General features: G+C 38.3%; 1 protein-coding gene across 11 annotated transcripts in view; it reads right to left on the bottom strand.

Annotated features, from left to right (window-relative positions):
- Positions 1–203: 203 nt before the first annotated feature.
- PER2 (period circadian regulator 2) overlaps positions 204–26,127 on the bottom strand; it is a 49,925-nt gene continuing 24,001 nt past the window's right edge. For all 11 annotated transcript variants that reach the window (XM_077183644.1, XM_077183641.1, XM_077183640.1 and 8 more), the window contains 20 exons: positions 25,775–25,929; positions 25,134–25,255; positions 23,353–23,554; positions 21,805–21,856; positions 20,323–20,465; positions 20,054–20,132; positions 15,623–15,729; positions 14,801–14,954; positions 14,516–14,624; positions 13,862–13,993; positions 12,627–12,723; positions 11,938–12,094; positions 11,728–11,855; positions 10,072–10,245; positions 9,552–9,812; positions 7,967–8,814; positions 6,089–6,275; positions 5,393–5,585; positions 3,654–3,804; positions 204–2,675 (listed from right to left, as the gene is read on the bottom strand). In XM_077183644.1, coding sequence (XP_077039759.1) covers positions 2,526–2,675; positions 3,654–3,804; positions 5,393–5,585; positions 6,089–6,275; positions 7,967–8,814; positions 9,552–9,812; positions 10,072–10,245; positions 11,728–11,855; positions 11,938–12,094; positions 12,627–12,723; positions 13,862–13,993; positions 14,516–14,624; positions 14,801–14,954; positions 15,623–15,729; positions 20,054–20,132; positions 20,323–20,465; positions 21,805–21,856; positions 23,353–23,554; positions 25,134–25,255; positions 25,775–25,929 — 3,601 coding nt within the window. In that variant the 3' untranslated portion in view covers positions 204–2,525. The remainder of the gene's footprint in view (positions 2,676–3,653; positions 3,805–5,392; positions 5,586–6,088; positions 6,276–7,966; positions 8,815–9,551; positions 9,813–10,071; positions 10,246–11,727; positions 11,856–11,937; positions 12,095–12,626; positions 12,724–13,861; positions 13,994–14,515; positions 14,625–14,800; positions 14,955–15,622; positions 15,730–20,053; positions 20,133–20,322; positions 20,466–21,804; positions 21,857–23,352; positions 23,555–25,133; positions 25,256–25,774; positions 25,930–26,127) is intronic.

Below are 26,127 nucleotides of genomic sequence, written 5' to 3' on the forward strand. Positions count from 1 at the left end.
TCAATATACAGATTCAATCTTCCATGTCACCACTGAAGTCAGAGGTCAGAAAAGCTGGCAGAAGTTTCACTCCAGGACAGGAAGGCAGAGCTAACACCACAGCAAGCTCTGCAGTCTGAAATACCAGCTCACATGCCATCAGTAAAGCACATATATTCTGACTTCTTACTTGGAGTAGAAGCCTCAAGGAACAAAAAGGCAACTAAAAATATATCTGTTTTATTTACCAGTTTTCTAAAAAGCAAAGTCATAAAAATTAGTCACAAGTGGCAAAACCAAAATATATTGCACAGTGTACAGAAAACATTGTTGACATGTTGACAAAGTGTCATCACAAATAAATCATCTTACAACAGTTTGGAAAAATTACAGCTTCAGAATCTTATCTATAAATGGAGGCATGTAGATTTAAAGTTACAGGAAAATATTTTAATACCACCCTGTAAATGCAAACACTTTAAGGATGCAAGATTAAGTCCATAAGTAAGCACATCCACAAAATGCTCTAAATATACTTTTCTCTTCCTTTCACTAAGTTATGGTTACAAGATGGTCATTGAAAAAAAAAATAATAAAAGAAATGAGGACAAATAAAAAAAGACATGGGGGAAAAAAAAAGCATGCTAAAGCAAAGAAGTTCAAAGTGGTTGAGAAGTCTTTGAAAATTATTTGTATAATGATGATGCACTCCTTTTATATAAAGCTTTCATTTTTCCCAAACCCTGGTCCATGTTTGTGTCTCCATGTAAAAATGAAATATATTTACTATGCTGGTATAGCTGCACTGTTCCATTTATGATTAAAACATTTAATACATCGGACGTGAACACCAACACTGGAAAATTTCTCATTCACTTTGTATTTACAAATATTTACGTTTGACCTTGCTGAGCTGTTAAAGACAGGCATCAGATCTTGCTGGGCAGTGCTTCACACCACATTTAAAATACTTACTCATTCTTTGAAATTGTGATTCTGCTTGGTTCACAAGCTGACACACTTTGCTACCTGCAGAACCTGTCTCCAGTGCAAATTTTCCAATTAATAACTAATTACTTGAAACAAATTATTTCTTATGCTAAGCCAATACCAGTCATTTTTGCATGTTTTTGGTGCCAGATCTAACTTCACATCCTCCCTGTATAGAAAGAGAAATATTTGTATAGAATGCAAATAACCTTACATTTCAGTGAATAGAAATGTTATCCTACTAAAAAAGGAAATGCTTCCCATGAAAATTATTTTAAGACAAACATATTGAAGTTAATTGAATTAACTTTCGTCATTTTCCATCCCAAGACTCACAGCTGACATCTGGCAATACAGCAGCTAAACTGCTTTAAAGGACTAAATTAGTCCTAACTAACCAACACATGAACAGTTGTCTCTCATGTTCTCTTCCCACATCCAACAGACATAAAGAGCACAGGAACATAAAGAACACACATTCAAGTCAATACAATCTCAGAGGCATTAAAATGAAATCTTCGACAGCAAAGGATTCCAGCCACACTAAATTTGAGATTATGGAAATCAAATAGAGTTGGTCAACACTATTCTCAAAATCACTTCTTTTTTATGAGAACTATGTTCAAATGACAAGACACAGCTAATTCTCTCTTGCCACATACAAATTTGATGTTTGTTTAGCCACATTGGAAAAACTGATGGCCAACCTCCTGACAGAACAAGTCAGCAATAAAGGTGGAAGTTACCCCAAGGTCTGGCTAACAGCCACTGGAGCATGGCCAGTCATCCTCTGTGGTCTTAAGTTTTTTAAATCTTTAAGCATAAGGATTTCTTGAGTAAAAATTTCTCAGAAATTATGCTTCAAGGTAATAAACAGTTCATAGTTTTGCAGTGTCCATTTACATAAAAGGCTACAAAGTTGTCTGCAGTCCTCTGTACTTACACATCAACATGAACTTTAATACCAGACCATCTTATAAAATCAGCTCAACATTCCTCTTAGACACAAGAAGTTTCTACATTCAAAACTAGAGGAGACAAACAAAGAGGATGGGATCAACTGGTATGAGAAGGGCAAGTGTGAACTGATTTCCTTGAAGGTTATTTCTTCTACTGTGCTGGACCACTTCAAATATTAAGAACAATGCTAAAGAGCCACTAAGCAGAACTGCTCAACAATTTACAATGCTGAACCATCACCAAAAGGAGATTTGAAGAACCATATGTAGGTGAGGAGATTTGCAGCACTTCTTAACCCACTCTACAAAAAACAGTAGGCATCAATGAAAGTTTCTATAGTTTATAAAGAAATACTTGAGGCATGTAAGTGCAAAATGAGTCTTTTAAAGAAAAGCTATACCATCTTCAACAATGTCCTTACTGGGAAGAGATTGCCACCATTTAAAAAGAGATTCATTCACAAATGACTCTTCTAGAGCAAGAAAAACACATTTGCTTTTATGAACTGCATTCATCCAGCTGGATAAAAAGATTAAAACCTTTGTGGATCCTTCACTGTCGTTTTGAAGCAATTTTCAAAACAACAGGCTCAAAGGCTATGTTTGTTCTTCACTGACTTGATTCAGGGAAACCAAGTTGTTTTCTCCACTATCTTCAATCATTTCATTAAGGTCCATTTCATGGATTTCTTCATCATATGATGTATAAAAATTGCTCTGTATATTGTCCTCACAAAAAATACATTCCTAAAAAGAAAAAAAGAATAGAAGCACTCGTAAGTAAAATGAAAAAAGCTTTTCCAAGCACCAGCCCACCTGCATGCAATCCTTGATTCCAAGAGAACCTTTCCACCTGGGCTGTAGCTACCAGATGCATTTTACTCCACAACTTTTCCACACACCATGGTTCTGTGCAGTGCAATAAATCAATGCAAGTACTGGAGAACACAACTGGAAGCAGTTGTGCCACAAGGTGGGTGCTGGTAGGATCAGTGCTGCAGTGACATTAACACCTCAGTGAGGATTCCACTGCAATTCCTTCACAATGACTTTTGAAACACTCAAGTGCAAACAGAGCCTCTCTGTTTGACAGCTTTTGTGCAAAAAAAGCCTCAAATGATAGAAAGCTTAGGGAAAAGAAAATGCAATCAGGTATTTGTGCATGAATAAGCAAGATACACAAACAAATAAAATTGCATGGATGCTTTGTTCTTTCCCCTTTCAAGCCATTAAACTACTCAGAGGAATCAATCCTGACTGAAAAGTCTAGATAGATAGATCCTTTTATATTATATTATAAAATCCTTTTATATTTATATTATAGATCCTTTTATATTTATATTATATTATTATATAGTATATTGCCATTCATTTTGTACTCTGAAAACAATGGGCATCCATTTCTGCACATAAAGTAGAGATTTTTATGTAGTGAAGTTTCTGCTGAGTTGCTGAAGTATTTCAAACAGAGACACAGAAATTCAGAAAGAGGAAGGAAATGTCTTGTACTGTATTCACCAGTTCTTTAATTTCCTCCACTGGAAAGGAGATTTATGCTAAATTGAATCAAGCTAGAAACCACTGCATGGAAGCTTGAATTTCTTTTTTTTTCCTATACATAATTGACCAAGCTTTCATAGCAACAGGAAAGGAAGAGTCTAACATAGGCAGCTAATAATTTAAGCACTATTATACATGCAAAAGTAATTAACCCACTAAACTTACAGAATTAGCAACAGTTTTTGGCAGTCCACCTTGCTGGATCCATGGATGAACTTCAATAAGCTCTCTTTTTTGTTCTTCTGTAAATTTTGGCTGTAGTTTCTGCATTTGCTTTAATTTCTGCTTATCTTCCTTTAAAACTGTTTCCAAATCCCTAAAATAAAATGTATTTAGAAATTGAGCTTCATCAGTTTCTGGGCTTCATGCCTACATGAGGTCACACAGTCAAATACTAACATTTTTAAAGACTATTTTTGTTCCACAACGTTATGCTTAGAAATCTTAGATGGGAAGAAAATGAAATGTGATTACTCCAGCTGCTCTCTGCATTTGCAGACATCTCTGGCTCTGGCTCACTGTCTTTTCAAATCCCATCAGTGGGAACAGTTTTCTTAGAGCAGTTCAGGCAGCACCAGTAAAACCAGCAGAGCTCCAGTTTCCCTCTGCTGCTGCTGCTGCAGGGCCAAGCCCCCTCCAGAGGGGACAGCCCAAAGCAGACCCTCAGTGCACAGGAGATAAAGCAGGAGCGGTGAGATGTGTTTAAGGAGGTCTCCAAGAATGAACTAAACTTTAGAAATCAGCTCTGTTTCAGCAGCCAAAATTCCCTCTCCCTCCAAATGCCCTACCTCCATTCAAACCTACAAAAACCCATCCCACAGCAAATTGACAAGCTGTATCCCTCTATAAAAGACAACAAGAGAAAGCAAGCTCCAAGAAACCCAAAATAATTCCTTTTCTTTACAGGATAGCTAAGAGCAGGTTGGATTTACACTTCACTTCTTGGGCACCACACTCTGACAATAAACTTTACTCTTCTTACCAAAATATCCTGGTCTTTGGCAGCCTTTGCTGCTTTTGTGGGCCACTGGAATTCCCACCTGTGGCTGTCAACACTTCAGACTACAAAACCAGAGAAATGTCCAACTATTTTTAAAACTAGGGAAAAAACCCCACTCAAGTTCTTACAATGTATTCTTTACTTTCCCCATCATGCCTGTGCTTCTGTATTTTGAAAGCTTGTTTACCTGCCCTTTCAAAGGCTTGTCTTTACTGAAACCTCTACTTCTTCTCAGAACACCATTCACTGCTCCCAAGAAATATGAACAAGCAGGTTGAAAAAAATAATAATATAATCCAGACTTGAAAATAATAATAATAATAATAATAATAATAATCCAGACTTGTCACCCCTTCTTCCCCTGTATCTGCTCTTTGCTACTGAAGTAATGAGTTTTTTATTTTTTAAAATAAGTTTATTTTATGAGAAGCCTGGTGATTTTTACCTTCTACTTCCTTGTCCTAATTTATGGAGCTGAATGAACACATGGAAGGAAGTTAACAACCCAGAAAAAAAGTCCACAAGTCCAAGAGCAGCACTGCACTGAATGTGGCACCTCAAGGACAGGAGCCAAGGACTGGAGATCTTCCAGCCAGACCATGCCTAGATCTAAGCACATTCACCAGGGCTTTCTGGGCAAGTGTAACAAATCACTAACTATGGAACAGCTTCCAAAAAATACACACAGTTCATTTCAACTCAGGAAACTGACCTAAAAATACAGCTAAACCTAATTAAACAATTTCTCCTGCTTGAGAAATTCTTGTGTAGTGTACAAAATATATAAAGGAAGCAAGGAGTTTTCTTGGCACTGAGGTAAACATGAAAACCAGATTATTTCTGCAGAGACAGGGATTCCTATACATCTTTCCTCCTGAACATTGTGCTTCCCCAGTGGCATTACCTGGAGGGGATCTGGTAAGTCATCATCACTGTGTCATCTGTGTTGGCCATCAGCAGCCAGATGGGATCCTGCAGCACATACTTGATGAAGTGCTCACTTTCCTCCATTTCTGTCTTCATTTTGGTTTTATGATGATTCTCTGAGGAATCAATGCTGCCAAAGTATTTGCTGGTGTGACTAGTTTCACTGCTACCTGTAAACAGAGATTTAACATTCCATTATAAATTGTCCAATACATGGATTATCTGAGTATTTTTGACTGTAGAGAAGATTAAAGAGAACTGAATGTGTAAATACAACCACTATTCTAGTTCTTTTTTTTTAAACAGAGGGAACTTCCACCCTTGAGTAACTGCATTAATCTTCTACAAAGTCAAATTCTTAAATAAAATCTCCAGTAATTTTCAACAGAATAATTAGCTCACTTTAATTTAAAAGTTTTAAATGAACATGAAGGAGTATGGTCTTTTTATTATTCCTTTATACCTGCATAATATCTTAATGCCTGTTTTACACACACTTAGCAAAGGTTCTCTTCTGCAAATCAAGCAGAACAGAAAAACATTTGTACAAGGCAGTAAGAAAGAAATCAAGAATAAACTATGCAACAGCAGCAAGGATAAAGCTTTTCACTTGCTGTTCATGGTGTTTGCAACACCTCAAACTGTTCAGGAGGGTTCTGGCTGCCTGAGTTACCTGTTCTGCTCCCTGACATGCCACAGCCATTGGACCCAGAGCCCAGGGACTCAGCAGCTGCAGACACACCACTCCCTGAAGAGGCTGAGCCCGTGCCTGAGCATGCATCCTCCTGCAGTAAAATGTCAAGCAGGACACTGGACATGGAGAGCTCATCGCTGTTTTGAGCATCCATTGGAGATTCAGCCTAGTGATAAGGAGAAAAAATAAAATTAAAAACCCCAGACACCAAAAATCGAAGCTGTTTATTGCTAAATGTAATAGCTTTGTAACTTTAAATTAATAAATTCTCAGGAATTATGCTTCAAGGTAATAAACAGTTCATAGTTTTGCAGTGTCCATTTAAATAAAAGGTTACAAGGTTGTCAGCACTTCTCTATACTTACACATCACCATGTACTTTAACCCAAGACCATCTTACAAAATTAGCTCAACATTTCTCTTAGGGAAAAAAAATTCCTACATTCAAAACTAGAGGAGACAAACCAAGAGGATGGGATCAACTGGTATGAGAAGGGCATATGAGATGAGCCTTATTAATTAATGCATTTATTACTAAATGTAATAGCTGTATTACTAATCACATGAATGATTAGTAATATATCCATTTGACTTCATATTCTAATGCTGACATGATTATTCAAAGACCAATAACATATGCCAAGGAATAATGAATGGAGACCAACTGCATTTCTCTTCAAAAAATTAATAATATAGTTTCATAAGAAAGTAAGAAATGTATTTCCTGTTCACTGTTGGCAGCACCTCCTGTCCTGGACAAGTCAGACTTTCCCCAAGCCACTCACAACATAGCAACAACTGCTCCTACTGTAATCTACCTCAAAGGATTTGCAGCAACATCCCTCTGTGGGCTGGGAGGTTCCAGCCCCTTAAGATGAGAAGGAAGAGCAGCATTGGGAGTAGTAAGAAAATGTTCCCAGGTGCTTCCCAGGCAAGATCACTAATTTGTTTCTTTTTAAGGGAAAGAGCATTAACTACAATAATTTTTAACCGAATCAAAACTTGTCTGCAAATCAGTTTCAAGATTCAATATTAGCAATTAAGGCTGACAGAACTTAGCAAAACATGTAATAATGGAAAGAACTGACTTTACCCTGAACACATTCCTGAATAATGGAAAGAGGCAGCCAAAAAAAATACAGGATGCTGCTCCATCCCATCAGCATTTGTAATGATACTCCATGGTGCCTTTAGAAAGCACAAATAATAGTTTACATATTTCTACTACGGAAACCTTTACAGCTCAATTTATTTGTTAGACTGATTTATCAAACTGAAATAAGTCACAAAATAAAAAACCCTTGAAGTTACCAAATAGCACAGTTTTAGTGCAACAAACAAAACAAAAATGAAGTTATGGTCTGCAAAAAATGATGAATTCTTCATTTACTTTGGTTGTTTGTTTGTAAACACAGATGTGGTTTTAATTTAAATCAGCTTCTTTCAGACCACTTACAGATTGTTTTTCCCATGCACACAAATTCACTAGCACAAAAGTTTTTGCTAAAAATAAAGTGCTAGTTTATTTCAGTGGTTTTCAGTGGGCTTATCCATATTCTTATTTTCTTCAGTGAAATGGAATAAAACTCTTTCAGGGTATATTTCCAAGTCTCCTAGTGTAACTTTAGAAGAATGATGAGGCAGATTTAATTTTTAAAGGTTGAGGCTATTCTAATGTTTGGACTTCACGTTTTGTTCAGTTTGCTCAAGTTTGAATTTACCAACTACAATTGTGAATTTACCAATTACATTTGTAATGCTCCAGGCATTATATAACTTCTGTCTATTGTTACCAAGTTGCCCTGGAAGGGGAAGGACTGGAAATGCTGCAGGAGAAGGGGTGTGACCCAGACTCACAGGTAGGGATTCCTTGCCGCTGCCGTTGTCTGCTGTGCTGATGTTGCCCATGGCTCCCTCGTCGGCCAGAGCTCCGTGTAACCCCGCAGCAGCCCCGCTCTCTGCAGTCTTTGTGGTTTCCTCCAGCTGCAGGAGGTTCAGGGGAGAGCTGCACCTGGACTGGAAGAGTGGAGGTGAAGCCTGGTCCTGAGGAGGCGGCGACTGCGGAGTGCAGGAACGGGAGGGGTCCTGGCGGGGCTCGGCCATGGGGGCCCTCTCGGGCTCTGCTGGGGGGTTGTACTGGAATGGCTGAGCCTGGAAAAACGCCTGCTGTGGGAAGGGGCTGCCTGTGGCAAAGGGGGGCTGTGCTGGGAACACCGGCTGGGAGGAGAAGCTGGGATGGCCAGGGAAGTTGGGCTGGCCGGGGTAAAGCGTTTGAGGTAAGTTATTGTTCATCTCCGGGTACACGTAGTTGGGGAGCACGAGAGCCACCACAGGGGTCATGAAAGGTGCAGAGAACTGGGATGGCCCCATGGGACAAGTGTTTGCAGAGTCTGGCAAGTGATTGAAACCAGAGAGGGAAGTTTCAGGAGCCGGTGGCACCGTCCCCGCTGCTGGGAAAACGGGAAGGGAATAGGCAGGCATGACAGTGGGGAAGGACACTGCTGAGTAGCTGGCTTGGGACGTCTCTGAGGGTGACCAGGCTGTGGCGTTTAACCCTTGCAGGGGGAAGCGGTGCGGGAATTTGGCCCCAGAAGTTGTGCTGTCCGAGGATTCCTGCGGTTTAATGCGCTTGGATTTCCTGTTCTTCCCGCTCTTCTTCCACGGCTGATCCGCTCCAGACGCGGCGTTTCTCTGTCCACGGCCACCTGCAAAAGGAAAAGTTGTAAGAAAGGTTATAAGGATGCAGCTATACAGGACTTGTATAAGTATTTAATTTAAAAAGTTAAGATAAAAATCTGAAAAAATGCTTAGCAGTGTCTGACTTCTGTTCCAAGTCAAGTCACTGCCCAAATGAGAACAAAGACAGCACTTCTGAAAATGCCATCCAGAGCTCCTAGGCCTAATAAACAAAACAATCTCACCACTACTGCTAGTCTCTGCCATTTCCATCCTGCTGATCACATTATTACCTTAAAGGCAACAATTATCAGATTGTCTCACCAATTACACAACAGTGGAATGGAGAAAACTGGAAAACAAAGGAGCTGAAAACAAAACAAAACCACAAATCTGAACAAAACACAGATGGCAAGACAGAAGGAAAAGAAAAGCAAGGGAATACAAGCACAGATACAGTAAGGCAAACATTCTAAAGAAGGTTTTTTTTGTCCTTTGAGAGTAGATGCATGACAGTAATAGTAGAGAGAACAGACAAAAATCAAAATATTAGTTACTAAAACGTCCATTTTAGTAACTAAAAGCAATATTCCACTTTAATCTTTGAGCAAGATTTGTCAGAAGATTTTTCTGCGGGTTTTGAAAATAGCATGCAACTGTCACTGTTCACACTGGCCCCACAAAACCACTAAAAATAGAAATGCCCTCCCAACTGGATTTACTTTCTATATAAATGCAAGTTTTATGGTGAAAACTATTGCCATACCACGTTCAGCAGGCCGTCCTTTTGGTTTATCTTGTAAGTAGTAATTGCAGTGTGATTGAAAAATATTAAATCTCTTTATTTCTTTGAATTTGTTCAAGAAGCTCTGCTCCTCTTTTTGTGTATGCACTGCAAGCACTTCCTTTGTAAGTCCCAGTTTTTTAAATGGCTCCTTCTCTTGATTTATGTGTGCAGAGCTGGATGGAGGGGCAAGAAGTTGGCCATCTATGATTTCTGCTCCACTTGGACCATCTTCTATCATTTCTACAGGAACAGAAGGCAAAATACTCAAGATGAAGCCAAGAAAACCCTGTACATGCATTTTTAAGGTATTACAATTCTGTAATCATTTTGCTGCAAGTTTAAGATTACACATTCCATCCCTATTTATTCCATTTCCTAAGGCCACCTTTTGGCTGGAAGAAAATGGAAATCATGGGCAGACATCAGCTGTTCACATGTCTCAAATTTGAACTTGCTAGCACTTGCCATCTTGAAGAAAAAATATTAGCAAAAATCCTACCTAATTCAGGTTGTGTTTTTTTGTCTCCAACATGAACAATGGTGCTACTGTAGCTGCACTGACTGGTGAGGGACACAACACTTTCAGGCTTGCCAGGTAAAGCCAAAGATGTTAAGTGAGCACCAACCACTGGGGGACCACTCGATTTACCAGATGCCTTCAACACAGCAGGATCTGTTAAAAGAAAGAAAGTTGCAGCTTACTGAACATAAACAAGAGCAAATTCAAGTTACATGCTGCTAGGGCTGCAAAACAGTAAAGCCAAAGTGTGCTTGACAAGACAAAAAAGTGAACTTTTTACTTTATACATTCCAGGAATAGAATGACTGTGGAGCAACAAATGCAATCCTCTAAGCCCATACACAGCCAAACCAAACCTTTTCAATAAAGGATATTTTCCTCTTTTTCTGGTCTTCCCTCTTCTTTCATGGCACAATTTTGGAAGAAATTTTCTAGCCTCTTTCAGCCCAAGAGTAAGTTGCCCCACAGTGTTGTACACTGATTTCTTTCATTAGCTGGTTACTGTAAGAGCTTTGTTTTGAGCATCCAGCTCTTTAAAATTCTCTCCCCTGAAAGCTTCACCCAGTAATCCAGCAGAGGTCAGAGCAGTGCCTCACAAAGCAGCATTAAAACATTCCTCCTCTCATAGGAATACTTCCATAACACATATTTAAGATCTAAAGTTTGCCTTTTTCCTGACTGGGGACTTCATCTGTCTCAGTCATCAGTGCAGCAAAGAGCTGGTGACCCACATCATCTCCTGCCAACCAGAACCACAGAGACTCCAAATTACAGCATTTCAACCCCTGCTGTAGGCTCTTTGTTCCTGCTCTACCAATACCTTCTAATTTGATTCTAAAAGCTGCATTAGAATTTCTTTTTGAAGCTCATCAAATAGCTAAGATCATTGCCACAACCAATTTTTGAGAAACTCCACTGGACACTCTCCCTTCAGCCCCATATAATCACAAGGTAGAATGAGCCAATCTCTCATTTGCATGCAGCTCTTTACCAATCTCACAGTCCTTGGACTGACCAGTTACAAATCTTCACTTAGCTCCCCATCCAGACAAGGGACTATATGTAAATACTACATCTAAGGCCTAAAAAATTAACTGAATGTTTCTGTCTGCAGCAGACTTTTTAGACAACTTGCCTCAGTAATCCCCAGCTTTTTGTTTCATGGATGAACATTGGGTTCTAACATCTTACAAAACACAGAACATTCCAATGCTGCATTTTATCTTCTCTTGTTCCTTTTTTTTTTAAGCAGAAAACTAAGATGTGTATTTTTGTTGCAATTAATTAGCTGCTAGGTTCTTCAGCTGACTGCTCTTACAAGTCCTAACTGTGAAATAAACTTCCTACATTTGATAATGATTCAAGTCCTGAACCTCAAAATCCTACTGTATTTTGCACAGTACAAATTAGTTTATTGCATCTACAATCCGGATATGCATATTATATGCATCAACTACTCAGTATTTTAATTGTAAGGAAGATATTAATGCTAAAAGTTAAATCACCAACATCAAACCCTGAGAAAGAAGCTATGAGGTCATGCCTAAGATACACTTGTCATTATTTTGCAAAGAAGAAGCATCCAACTGCCTGCCAGCAAAACTCAGCTATGAAAAAGCTGTGATGTGGAGTTACCTCCCAAAGGCTGGATAGAATTATCAGCTGCTTTTGGTTCATGAACTCCAGAACTCAGTGATGCAACACTAGTTGAAGGCTCACATTTTCTTTTTGCTGTACCAGGCACATTACAACTCTCCAAGTACCTAAAATACAAAGATTTAGCAATATTAGACATACTGGTCCTGTGTCCAGAGGTCAAGAGTAATTTACTCACAGGTTGCTCACCTGATGACACTGTCCAAACAACTGATCTGCTGATAGGAATACACAGGTTGTTCTTTCCAAGCCAGCTCTTCAGTAGTCACATTTTTTGGAGCAACTGTTCCTGCAGTATCCTTTCCCCCTACACCTTTCACCTGGCCACCAGCAGTATTCTGTTTTTCTGTGGAAGGAGATACTGCTATTATGCATTTAAGGCATTAAATCCTTACAAACTCCCCTAAAAGCAACAGTAGTAAAGGTTTTTCATTTCTACATGTTTAGCAGGTCACAAATTAGCCACTGTAATGCACCAATAAATGAATATTATGTGAACATTTGCTGTCCTTATGGGTGCTTGGAGTTATAAAGTTTAATTAGATTGCATGTGGATCCAAAGGGAATAGACACTATGGCTGTAAGAGAATATATAAAATTAGTGTTGAAACCCACTCAGGATGAGGACAACTCTAGTGCCCACCTAAATTATTTCAAGACAACAGCTTTAGGCCATGCCTTTACTGTGTTACACCACTATTGATTCATTACAGCCAAACACAGTATTTTCCTGGGCACAGTAGAGAGACACAGGACAATAAAATCTGAATTGATAAAATGCTGTTGTTATGCATTGAATAGAGCTCAATTAGAAAAAAGTCCTGCTGCCATATTATCCAAGGCAGCAGCACAGGAGACTGGAACTGCTCATGTCCTACCTGCCAAAGACTCTTTCTTGTAGTCCAGTTTTGCTTTGCTGTCAGTGAAAATATGCTGGCCTTTATTCTTGACCTTACGGGCATATTGACAAACCTCCTGAAAGCAGTTTAGGAAGAACAGTTATTTCAAAGTTTTGACATAAAACATTATGCACAGTGATTCCTCAGTAGACTAAATCTAACCTCAGTTAATCTCTATCTTGCAATTACTTTGATCACAGGAGAAATATGTAGATATACAATTTTATTGTGCAGCTGCAGAAATTTGGAGTTGGGAAGAGAAGAAATTTAAGGTATGTTTCCTGCAAACAATTACTCTCTATTTCTTTTAATCTGTTTGAATAACTTGGCTAGGAAAATATAAAATACCCATTACAAAGATGACTTCAGGAAAAAACCAAACCTATCACTTGGTAAAAAAACCTAAAGTCCAACCAAACACTGAGAGGATGTAACAGAACTGGACTGTAACAGCCTTCACTGTCTGTGGAAATAGTGAAGGAATGCCAGGCATCTATTTCCCTGTTAAATAAGAAATCCTGAGACTTCATCTGCTTACTCCACCAGTGTTTAAGAACTGAAAGCCAGGAAAGTGAGCACCTTGGCAAGAGTAGGAGTCTGCAAAGTCTGATCACAGAAGCACAAATCAGATTTGGGAGAATTAGCCTACAAGCAATACAACTTATCAAGGAAAATTTTTGGCTTTCAGAATTAAACACAAAGTAAAGTTCTAAGCACAAACTAGAAAATTGTTTTATTTCATTTAATTTATTTCATTCTATATAAATGCTGTATTTTTGCAACATTAAAAGCGACCAGGGTCAAGCTATCCCTTGGTTCTGCTGGTATTACTGCATTTAATCTTCTTTCTTTCATTTGGGAAAACAGTAATTACAGACTTTCTCCTCCCAAAAGAAACTGCTTTCACATATCTGGCTGGTTTTCCAAGAAACACAGCATAAAACATGTAACAGAGAGATTAAGTGAACACACTGTACAGGTTTAAATTCTCTTTAACACTGACTTTCATGTCTATCACTGTGCTTCAGTACCCTGAGGCTTCATCTACACCAGAAATGTTTATTCCCTCAGACAAAAGGGTTTTTATGTATTAAACCAAAAAAGAAAGATGGCATTTTCTTTATCCTTTCTCATATTTCTAATTTGAAAACATTATTCTAAAAGTTAAAAATCCCCACTTAGTTTCTTTTGAATGAGAAAAATCAAAAACCTACTGGTTTATCCTTATGAGTGTCTTCATTATTATTTCCTGTGCTGTCACTGGAGGATGCCACACTCATCAGGTGCTCGTGTGAACCATTGCTACCCAGACTCCCATAGCCACTGGATCCACTGTTGTGTACAGGCTGTTAAAACAACATAAAAAAAAATATATGTATGTATGTATTGTATACACACACCCACTTCAGGACACCAGTAATTCCATGTCAGGAAAAGCGATTTTATTTTACATTGGGTTTTTTTGGTTGTTTTCTTTTGTGGGGTTTTTTTGAGATTTTTTGTTTTGTTTTGGGGTGGTTTTTTTTGTTTTTTGGTTGTTTTTTTGGGGGGGGGGGTGGTTTTTTGGTTGCTTTTTTTTTTGTTTTTTGTTTTGTTGGGGTTTTTTGTTTTTTGTTTTTTGTTGGTTTTTTGGTTTTTTTTTTTTTTGGTGTTCTTTTGTTTGTTTATCTGGAGGACTCCACAAATACACAAAATTCTTAAGATATCAACTGGAGCTTTAACATACTTCAGTAAATCTTGTGTGGTAATGATGAGTGCAAGGAATTCCAAGGATTGCAGCCACCAACTCCAGCAGAGTAGGAGTGACAGCAGGACAGAGAGGCTGTGGCAGCAGGGTGTGAGCAGGGAAGGAAGGGGCAGAGCTGTACCTGCAGGAGCAGCCTGTAGATCTGCTCTGTGATCTCCTGAACACTGGGGTGCAGGATCCTGTCCTCTGTGTAGTTGGGAGCAGCAAAGACATCTTCATTTAAGGGACCCCTGCACGAACCAAACAGACACCAGCTCACTGCAAATTCAGGTGTTTCAACCACAGAGACCACTTTCAATTTACCACCTACATATCCTACACAGAATTTAATGCTTATTCTGTTCCTTCATCTTAAGGATCTCTATGTAAACCTGAGGGAAGGGAAAACAAAAATATCCTGACTTACGTCCTAACTTTGTGTCTCCCAATAATAAATGACACTTTTCGACTCCAAGGGTTGATGAAACTGGACCAGCTGGTGTCCATGGTGATATAATCTCCATTCCTAGTGCAAAACCTGATTGGTGAATAGTCAAAAGGCTGCCCTCCATACTGAAGAACTGCAATGAAGGAATCAAACAGAAATTTCAGATTAATGTTTGCACAATTCCACATAATTCAGGATTTTACAATGAACTGTACATTCATGGAGGGAATGGACATTCAATGTACTTCCTCTTTATGGAGGAAGATGACACTTGAGGGAACAAATACTGGGTACACTGATACATTTAGAAATTCTGAGCTACCAGAATAAGCAGATCTTCATAATTTACTGGACTATGGTCAAGAAAATCACCTTTAGAATACAACAAACTAAAGAAGGCTGAAGAAGTGGCTTTAAAAACTTTGCCAGAATGGCTCTTATTTTCTTGTCCATGAAATAAGAAAGAGTAACATGTAAGATATGACAACTTCTATCACATCATTCTCATACTTTTTTATACTTTCATTCATTTCATACTTTTATGTATGAAATATTAATTTATAGCCAATTTGTTTACAACAGATATGTATTCTTCTTTGAAAGTACAAAACTGAGTCATTTCTCATTTTCATGGATTTGCATTAAGAATCAAGTTGTGCAGTAAAAGATTCAGTATTTACTTGTGGAAAAGAATCAAAGTCACAATTAAGTTTCTCCTACTACTTGTTGAGGTCTTTATAGTAATTTTAATTAAGTTCAAGAAAAAAAATGTGTATTTCTACACAGTAAGAAGTTACATACTTTTTTTGTGAATTGCTAGCATTAAGGGTCTGTCATTTGGGTGAAGATGTACCAAGACTGGTGTTCCTATTAAATCCTGAGGTAGGTATCCCAACAGAGGTACTGCTCTGGAGAAAGAAAGACACAGAAAACATAATAAAAATCAAGTAGAATAAATGTACATTTCATGTTTGAAATGTTGTCATTTTAAGAGTTCTTTGCTGCATTTCCTGTGAAGAGCATGAATAATTTTAAGTTTACATTTGGTGAAAAAGCAGTGCCAAGTTAACAACAGTCACAGACTTAGGGCAAGGGAGGCTTTGTTTGTTTCTAGGCTGGTGCTTAGACCAAATCAAGGAGTTTGCTACAGCAGTTCTGTCCTTTCTTTGCTGCCTAACTTTAGAGGATAAATACTTACCCCAATTTTAAAAGAGCATTAATGAAGTTTAATCTTGTAAAACTCTCCTGAAGGTAAATAGTACCCCAATCCCTTGGCTGGGAGCCATGGCTAAGGATCACAGGATTACCACAGCTGAACTAGCACCAGGAGAGCTGACCAGCACTCAAGACAACTTTCTCACAGGCAGGTGAAGAGTTCAGCTCAGAGGAGCTGCAAGGGAGCAAGCTTATTAACTAGAAAATTCAAACCATTGGCACCGAATTCCTGCACGTTATCCATGACCACTTCTAGTGATGTGAAAAACTAATTCATGTGACAAAACAATTTTTATGGATCACTTCAAGCATTTGCATTAAGGATAAAGAGTGAAAGTTCACAAATACCATTCTGCACCCTACCCTGAAGGTTAACCACTGAAAATGTGCTTTGAAAAAAAAAATGTAGTAAGTCAACACAACTCAGTGATGTTTAAGCTGCCAGATGCCAGCAAGTCCTTTTGTAAACTCAAAATGCTGTGTATCTTCCCCCAGCCCCACTCCCTGCCAAAGGCCCAGGGGCAGGGAGATACCTGAGTATCTGAACAGCTTTAAGGAAGAACTCAGCCCCAGACAGGGGATCTGTGTCAGGCAGGAACCCAAAAGCATTATGCAGCAAATGCCTTCAACATTGCACTTCTAACAACCCACTGGAATGACATCAGTTCCCCAAAACATCAAACATACCCTTCCAGCAAAGAGCCTGAGAGGGGAAAGTGGAGAGCAACTAATGCCCTATTATCAAAGCAATTAGCTTAATAATCAGTCTTAAAAGCTTGTAGATGAACTAAAGCAACAGAGCAGAAACTGGCATGGAACTCATACCAAACCAGATCCCTTTGACACATTGACATTTAGAAGTGCTGCCAAGTTCAAAGCACATGAGGACTTTAAAATCTCAGTCAACTCCAAACAACTTTAGCCAAGGCTTCATCAAATAACACCATAAGAAGGTTTTGTTCAGCACTGCTCCTCTTTGCCACCTGCTTTATGAAAGTCAGGGATCTACAATGTGAGACTGAGCTGGCCTTGCCTGCTCTGATGAAAAGGAAACTAAAAGATGATCCAGGACTTCCCACACTGCTGGAAAGAGGAGTTACAAAAATGGAGTTAAATGTTCTTGATGGTGCCAGACAATAAAACTACAGGCAATGGTCCCAGACTGGAGTCTGGAAAGCTGATGCTGATGATGGAAAAGGTTTCTAACAGAGCAGTGCAACACAGGAGGTTTCCATACAGATTGAGTCATCTCTGTCTCTGAAAGTTTTCAGGCATTATTGAGACAAGGCCACAGCTGACCTTAGCCAGGACTGGGCAAGGTTTCATTTCAAGCAAAAGGACAGGACCAAGAGCTCCAGCAGTCCCTTCCAAGCAGCCCTTCAGTGCTCATATAATGCTGTATTTGAGAATGATATCTTGGCATCATTATGCTTCCTCATAATGAATAACTCATAAAAATTCAGAGGTTAAGTTAATAAATTAATTTTATGAATGCAAATACACATGTGGCATAAGAATGGCTGATGAGGAGATGCTGCCAAGTTTAGTTTGTGTTTCATAGAACGACATTTAAAGTGTCAAAAAACATGAATAGGAAGTTTCTTTATATTATTATTATAAGTTACACACAAAACTGCTTTAAATTAATTTACAAAGATCATTCCACTACAAATTTACACTCAGTAAATGTGTGAAATATCAAATATATTAAAGCAGAGATCAGACAAATATGCATAAAGTTAATTTCTGTAATCAGTACGTGCTCATGGGTTGGAAAAATGCATATTTGTCTGATCTCTGCAGGTCAATCTCTGCACAGAGTAAATTAAGTAAAAATAGATATTTTCTTGAAATTAAATGGATCATTCCTATATGTATTTGTCCCCAGGGTTCAGGATTGGGTTTAATGTCAAGCAACAGTTTCAGGGTTATGTTATGAACAACACTCAGTCAACAGCAGGTGCTCAGTTGCACATTTTCAAATATTAAGATTCTGCTTTCTTTAAGAAACTCTTGCTTTGTGTATTCCACCAAACCCTGGAGAACTTAAGAGTAACAAACTGCATATGCATATCTTGGTAAACATTTATCAGGCTGCCAATGCTCTCAGGAGTTAAATAATTAAAAATCAACTACACAATCACAAGAACAGAAATAAATGACACAAAGTCCTAATTTCAGACCAAGATATCAGCCCTCACTGGAAGTGTTAGAAAAATGGTACTTGAGAGCAAGTGGTAACATCAAACTAAGAGGAAAGAAGCTTCCATAGGATTGACAAGGAAGGATTTACTGCTCTGCTCAAGCCCAAGAATAAGGGCAAGGCTCTCCACTCAGCAATTTTGCCATTTCTGTTAAATGACCACTGGAGATCACTGAGGAACAGAGGAACAGAAGCTTTGCACTGTGCCTCAGCCTCTTTGCAGAGATAAACCCATTCTGCAGCTGGCTTGAAGCTTGGAAATGAAGGAGAGAGAAAAATCCATGAAGACACAACTACAGTGGATTAAGTGCTTTTATCAACTTGAGCTGTTGAGAGGGACTGTATATACCACAGCATGGAAAAACAGTTTGTCAGCATTTCACTGCCTATCCTACAGGAGCTCAGCCACAACATCTGCCTCTCTACAGGTAAAACTGTCTCAGAAGTCCAGCAGTGTTCTTTTTACCTTGACTCCATCTTAGTCAAACATCACAATAACCTCCTTTCCCCAATCCCCCTCTCCTGCTGCATTTAAGGATTTTGCCAAGAATGAAATATTTTTTTAGAAACTAGATTTCCACCCCAAAAATACCCCAGAATCTCAAAATTGTCCATTAGGCTCCTACTCTCTCTGAAGACATCCCCACCATCTCAACCTCCAAAGAAAATTTTAGCATTCTTAGAATGTTTAAAAACAAATGGGAGAATCTCAGCAGTCAGATGTTAACATTGCAGCTTACTTGGGTTTTGCTAAGGAGGAAAAAAATATCAAAATAAAGCACCAAATATCAGAAACCATCACAAAGAACATATCAAGGAAGTGGAAAAGGAAGGGGAAAGGCAGTGTTTTCAACTCAGGAATACATGAATTCTCTTTTCAAGTCAAGTCCCCAGGGCTCAGGATTGGGTTTAATGTCTTTATCCATGATCTGGCCAAGGGCATGGAGAGCACCCTTCATCAATTTGCAGACAACAGCAAATTGGGTGAGAGAATTGATTCTCCCAGGGAATAATTGACAGGACAAGAGGAAATGGCCTCAGGGCAGGTTTAGACTGGCTATTAGGAAACATTTCTTCATGGAAGGGGTTGTCAAGTAACAGGCTGCCCACAGAAGGGGTGCAGTCACCATCCCCAGAGTATTTAAAAATGTGCAGATGAGGCATTTAGGGACAGAGCTTAGTGCTGGACTTGATGATCTTAGAGGCCTTTTGCAACCTAAACGATTCTATGAAAGCTTTAGACCTCAGTTCCTAAGTCTTTGTATATACATTAAGATCACAGGTGGCATTTTTGTTTCTAATTTAGGCTGTAAATACTTACTCTAACCAGCTTTTATGACTGTCAAAGCAATTTGAAGCCTTCAGCCAGTGCAATTGGAATTGTTTTTATCTTTTTTTTAGAAGATCTAATGTTGTATTCAAAAGCTGTACCTCTAGCTGTCCCTGGGCCAGAAGAGAGCAACAGCAGCACATGTGCTGAATCAAACTTAAAAAACCAAAAAACCCACACCTAAATGTCTCATACAGGTGATAACTGGCAGCACAGGAATTCTTTTGAACATGGATTCATTGATTGAATTTATGTCCAGAATTTCCCAAGAGGGAAAGAAAGTGGAAGAACAAGTTGTTAGCAGGCACTTAAATACCAGTGTAACGTGTTCTCATGCATAGTGAAAACGGGGGGATGTGCTTTTCTTAGGTTAAATACCCTTCAGTAGTTGCATGATTTTTAACCCCATACAGACACCTTAAATACTGCAAAGATATTGGATAGCTTGCTCATCAGTAAATTTAAAAATAATTTTTTAAGTTACCTTTCATCTACATCCTGAAACAAACAGGTTGGTGTGTGCGTAGTTGTAAAAATCCTTTTGTCAGGAGGAATTCTGGGTGCTGAGAGAAAAATAAAAGCACATTAGCAACTGGGGGTTTTGCATACATAGTACTTCAAGCTGCCACTCCCAAGAGCATAGAGGAAAGCAGCAAGGACAGAGAACAGAAACAATTCTCTTTCATTTTAATAAAGCTTGAAGACATCTTACTTTTAGGAAAGCAAGCCAGTCTTTGTGCACTCAATGCTTACCTTCATAACCAGAATGGACTTTTTCTGCAAGCAACACACAGCAAAGCTGGTCTTCTGCTATTTCTGGGTCTTGCACTTTGATAAGGTAGGGAGTCATCCGGAATGGGTGATAGCAAATCTCATTTTCCCGCTCCTTTCCCGCACTAATAATTAAAGAGAGTTAATTATTTCAACAGATTCATCTTACACTGAACACAATTTTAATTTATGCATTTCCCTCATGACACAAGAACTGCATGTTAGCTACTAAAATAGCACCCAAGATCTTAGCTTGACTTTTTTTTTTGGTGGAAGAGAACCTAATTTTGATGGTATCCTTTGTATACCAACTTCCATAAAGATTGTGCTGTTCTCTCTACTGCCTGAAACAATATCCACAGCAGCATCACATGAAAGTCTGATAGAAAACCAGCTCACACAATAAATTAAGTTACTTTGTTCTCCTTCAGAGGGATGAATTTACAGGGCTTTTTTATGAAGCCTGCTATATCCCCTGAGTTAACACAAAGGTCATCTTTTAATCAATATTTATTCCAGTTTAGAAGCAGTGAAGACTCAATATCTAATAACAGGTGTTTGCTTAACCAGAATGCAAACACAGTAATGAAAACAACAACCATTTACACAGTGACCAAAGAAGAATCAGTTGTAATAAGTTTATAACAGCAGAACTAAATACAAGTAAAGCTTTTGAAAGCAGTAGTTGGACAAAAAATCTCCAGTAACACAAGCAGTTAAAAAATCTCCAGTAACACTTCTACAGCACATCCAATGCAACACTCTGGAGCTCTGCATTACCTCCAATTCATTTCAAGTTTATTCATACCTCGATAGTAAGGATTTCTATTTACTCCAGAAGTAATTAAATAATTGGATCCACTATTTTTGCTTCAGAAATGCTGCCAGAGAGGCAGTAAGCATCAAGAAATCAAAGTGCACATGAAAGAACATGAACTAAGGTGCCAGCTTTACCTAAATAAATAAAAAACCCCCCAAAACTAAAGAGGAGTGATTGGGTCAGGAAAAGAAGGAAGAAAAGAAAATTAAAGAATTGTGTCCTCTATTAACCAGAGGACAAAAGAGACAAGTCAAGAAATCCTTGAGTATCTTCCTAGGGGACACCTGAGATAAATCTGAGCCATTGGTTTTTTAGAATGAAGGAGACTGAAGCAGGTGCTGAACAGTTCTATTTGCATGACCCAAAGGCTTTCCAAAGCAGGAGGAGATGCTGTACCACCTTCCTTTATGGCACAAAGTCAATACTCACAGGGATTAACTGCCAAGATGGAACTTCCTGAAATCAGTTCCATTTTCTCTGTAGCTGCTACAGTTCATCAACTCAAGGATGTGCATATGTTTTGCTTTACAATCACATTATGAAAAAGCATGAAGTGTTCAAACCATATGGTTCTTATAAAAGTCAAATCCTTATGTAATGCTTGGTTTCATAACACAACACTAAGCTTTACAATATTGACTTACCTGATGCGACAGAAAAAAGATTTCTCTTCCATGCAATCCTGGGTGGAAGACTCTAGAAATATTAAACATATTTCATAACAAGTTACAAATTACTAGAAGATGATGATATTTAGTGTAAGAATTTTTTCTTAGATAATACATTTTTTTAAGTTTCAGTTTTCCCTGAACTCTCCATATGTACATCATAAGCAACTAAATCTGAACATCACTCAGCTTCTGAGGCTGGTGTGTGAATCACAGCTCCTGCTTTATCAAGTCTTTTTCTTAAACATATCTAAACAGCTCTCCAGTTTGAGCTGCTTACTCTTACCAACATTTTCACAGTACTTTACACCAATGACCAAAACTGTTTGGTTACCTAGGACCCCAAATCTGACCATCAAATGCACTTCCTAGCACCCCTCTTCTCTCTTTTTCCTGAAGACTTCTCTCATGTTTTAAGCTAATTTCCCTCCTTTTTCAGAGTAGCCACACACTGATTCCCAAGGGAAGCTCTGGCATTTCAAAGGCCTTCAGTGCACAATATTTTGGATATTATATTGTTTGGCAACAAATACATGAGAGTGTGCACACTTCTACTTGCTGCATTTTTTAAATTTGAAGCTGTATACAAACATAATAAAGCTACAGAAAATGTTTCAAGAAAGCAAAACCAAAAAAACTCCTGCCTAACTGAGTAATTAGGATTATATATAATTTACCACTGACCCTGTTTTGAGCCAGAGGTTGCACTGGAGAACTCACAAGGTCCCTTCTGACCTGCTTTATGTTTGCATTGCTTAGCACATGTTTACTGCTGATTGTTTTTTCAGATTAAATATGGTTCACACCCTGGCTTTACTTCACAGATTTAGTATGCAATGGATTGGAATTTCAAACATTTAAAGCAGACCTTGAATTTCAAGTATTTAGTTGAAACAGTTGGCAGATATTTCTCAATTACTAACAGCTGCAGGTACATGAGTAAAACAATCCTACCACAAACAAATATCAAGTGCCCTGAGACATCTGATCCTTCACCATTAATTATCCTAAAATAATTTTTCTAAGGCTAGAAGAAGAGAGCTGTGATTACACTTGATGAGTGTCAGTGATGACAGCTGAAATACCTTTTTCTACACCATAATCAAGGTGTCCAGAATTCAAATCATAACTATTTTAAAAGGAAGGAGACAGAGTATTGTCCCCTTTACACTTGAGGAAGAGAAAATGTGAAGAAAAATTGTTTTCATTTGATTGCTAGTACAAGTGGAAAGTAAATTCACCATTCAGCATGAATTCCTACTTTGTTTTCATTCATCATCTGGCTGAAAGGGGAATGAGAACTGATAAATAATGACATTGAGAAGACTTTGAACCAAGACACAAGTCTTGCTGATTTACAGAATAGATTTGTACACCTAGGGTTGTTCAGAGGTGTTCTAATAATGACCCTGTGCTATACCCTCAAGCAGTAATGGGGAAGGATGGAAGGACATCCAAAATCAGTATTTGCATTTGTGTGACTGCAGGAAGGTCAGAGGAGTATCTGCTGCTGAGCCCACTCACCAGCTCTATTGCAGATGTTCCATGATGGTAATCTGTATGGGGTGGTAGAAGTATAGAACACACTGACATCCTGAGGTGCCAAGAACTCCACAAATTTGGCATTTTTAAAATAGCCCCTCTTGCAGCGAAGGATAGAAGCAGCTTGATCAGAGATGTATAAAATTTTCCCAGTTATCAAAGAAACAGCTACAGCAAACATATCCTAAAAACAAAAATCTCAAATTATTTAGATTGTTTGAAACATTCTTCAGTGCAGCATATATTTCTGAGAAAAACATTTAAGATATAAAAACATTAGTAAGTTCAAAATGAGAATTAAGGAAACTTAATTTTATTACAGATATTGAACACAATGAATCTGCTCATTAAGTAGACACAGAATATTTTTCAATTATGCAGTAAGAATAATACACTACTATTACTATACTAGTAAGAATAATACACTGCTATTTTTCAATTATGCAGTAAGAATAATACACTACTATTTACTGGGTTACAAGCCCTAAATATCATTGTCTATAGTTCTGTGATGCAAAATGAATTTACAAACTAAGAATTAATGACCTTCTAGCTCTATAACTTCACATTTTCCCTGTGCTTGTTATTACAGACATGATTTACATGTAAGAAATTCAGGCATTTTTGAAAGGCTGTTTGTGTTAGCTGGTCCATCCACAAAAAGTGAAAAAAGGGCTCTAAACCACTTGGTAAAAAATAATGAGTACACAGGTGGGAAGAAGTCCCACACACTTGTAATTGTTTCTCTTCCTGCCACAGAGGAGCTCCCTGCGTCACAACCTTGAGTGCTGCACTCCCAAACACTGCACAGGAACTGAAGAGCTGCCAGCAGAACACTGCTTTCACAAACAGATATTCACATTAATTGAACAATGTTTATGATATTTGGCTGAATTTCTCAGTTGTACTCTACACTTCCTATTTATTTCACCTTGTGGGCAGTCTTTACTATTCACACATTCAACAAAACCCATCTACTTCAAGCTATGGAACATCCCCCACCATGCTCTTGTTTTAGAGAGTTCAGACTTCATATATTCAATGAGGTTGCAGCTCAAAAAAATAGTAGGAGATAGTCTAATACATTTAGATGCCATTATTTTTTGAAGACTCCATAATTTATTCCTAAAATACTAATAATATGGAAATAAATGTAATTTAAAAAATCATTCAGGTTATCATTTCACTGCTAGAACTCCAGTGATGGTCCTAGCTGTTCTTGTCTCTATGAGAACACAGCATCACTGGACCCCACAGAAAGCCTGCAGAGAGCAGACAAATCCCACAGGAAAGCACACAGTGATTCCAATACTTTTGTCACTTTTCAGTCACACTAACACAAAACTGGTGAAACATCAAATAACCCCTAGTTATAAGAATAAGCTGAAGTAATTCACTGTGTGCCTCAACCAAAATTTGGAAAAATTTAACTCTCCAACTTTTGCAACTGCCCTGAAATGAAACCCAAAGATGTGTCTCAGTGCTTTGTATCACATGGACACAGAGATTTGTGACACCACCACCTCCAGGCACGAGGTACCACTCAGGGGATCAGGGAGGTCAAACTTCTTATTTCCCACCTAACCAATAGAAACAAGTTTGTAAAATCTGAAAAAGCTCAGAGTTTCTTAACATCCCCCTTAGTTTCTTCAGCTTTGTGGCCTAGCTACCAACCCTTCCCTTGTAAGAAGGAGGCATGGCTGAGAATTCCAGTTCCAGGAAACCTTTTCAGTCCCCACTGAGACTCAGGGCAGCATACTCACCGCATTTTTCATGATGTATTCTGAGGTTATAGTCTCCACTTCTTCCACTGTGTAAGATGATACATTGAGACCAGCAGGCTGGGATTCATTAATCATCAACAACTGGTAATATTCCTCATTGGCTACATGAGAACAACAAACAATTTATAATCAAGATTATCAATAAATACCCTGCCCACAAGCAGTAAATGGCAAAAATATTTTTTGGCATAAATGCAGAAGTTGTGAAGTTGGCAGTTGGGAAATCTAGGCACTACTCCAAATACATCATTTTCCCTGGTAGAGTTTCCTCATCAGTAACTCAAACAAAAGTACACATCTTAATCTACCCATATAGGAATGGTCACATATTGTAGTCTGACAGCTCAAACAGTATGAAACTGTAAATTGTTTTCAAATCAATTTTCTAACTCAACCAAACAGCAGTAAAACATCAAGTCTCTAGAGAGCTGCTTCAACTCCCAAAGGAACAGAAGTTAACAAAGCCAACAAATAGGAACAACATGGAAATATCTGGTTAGGAAGGTTTTCAGTCATAGAACAGCTCTCTTTGTAGAGCTATGTTTATTTAAACTCCTGTTTTGAAAGTTTCACTTTAGCCAGGTTGGCATTATCTAGGCAGTATCACACTTTATTATTACCTTTAACTTGTTTAATGCTTTTAAGGGCATATTTCAATGTCGTTAGGACACTGGATTTGCCTTTGACTCTCTTCTCAGAAGGAAGGTGAGCTTTCAGCTCCTGCAGTGTTTTCAGCAATTCCTTTTGTGTTTTGGCTTTAGTGGACTGCTCACTACTGTAAGATGAAAAAAAAAAAACCACAACATCACTTGAATGCTTAAAGTGACACATCATCCTCAGAGAAGCCCAAACATACTCTGGCACTTTTCACTGACATCAATTTCTATCACCAGCCTCATTAACTTTACCAGCACTCACTCAGTATCATGTTCCAGAACTTAAGGAAATTCTTATGTGACCATTTAAAATGAAA

The sequence above is a fragment of the Agelaius phoeniceus genome, chromosome 10, assembly GCF_051311805.1.
Source record: "Agelaius phoeniceus isolate bAgePho1 chromosome 10, bAgePho1.hap1, whole genome shotgun sequence".
Lineage (NCBI taxonomy): Eukaryota > Metazoa > Chordata > Aves > Passeriformes > Icteridae > Agelaius > Agelaius phoeniceus.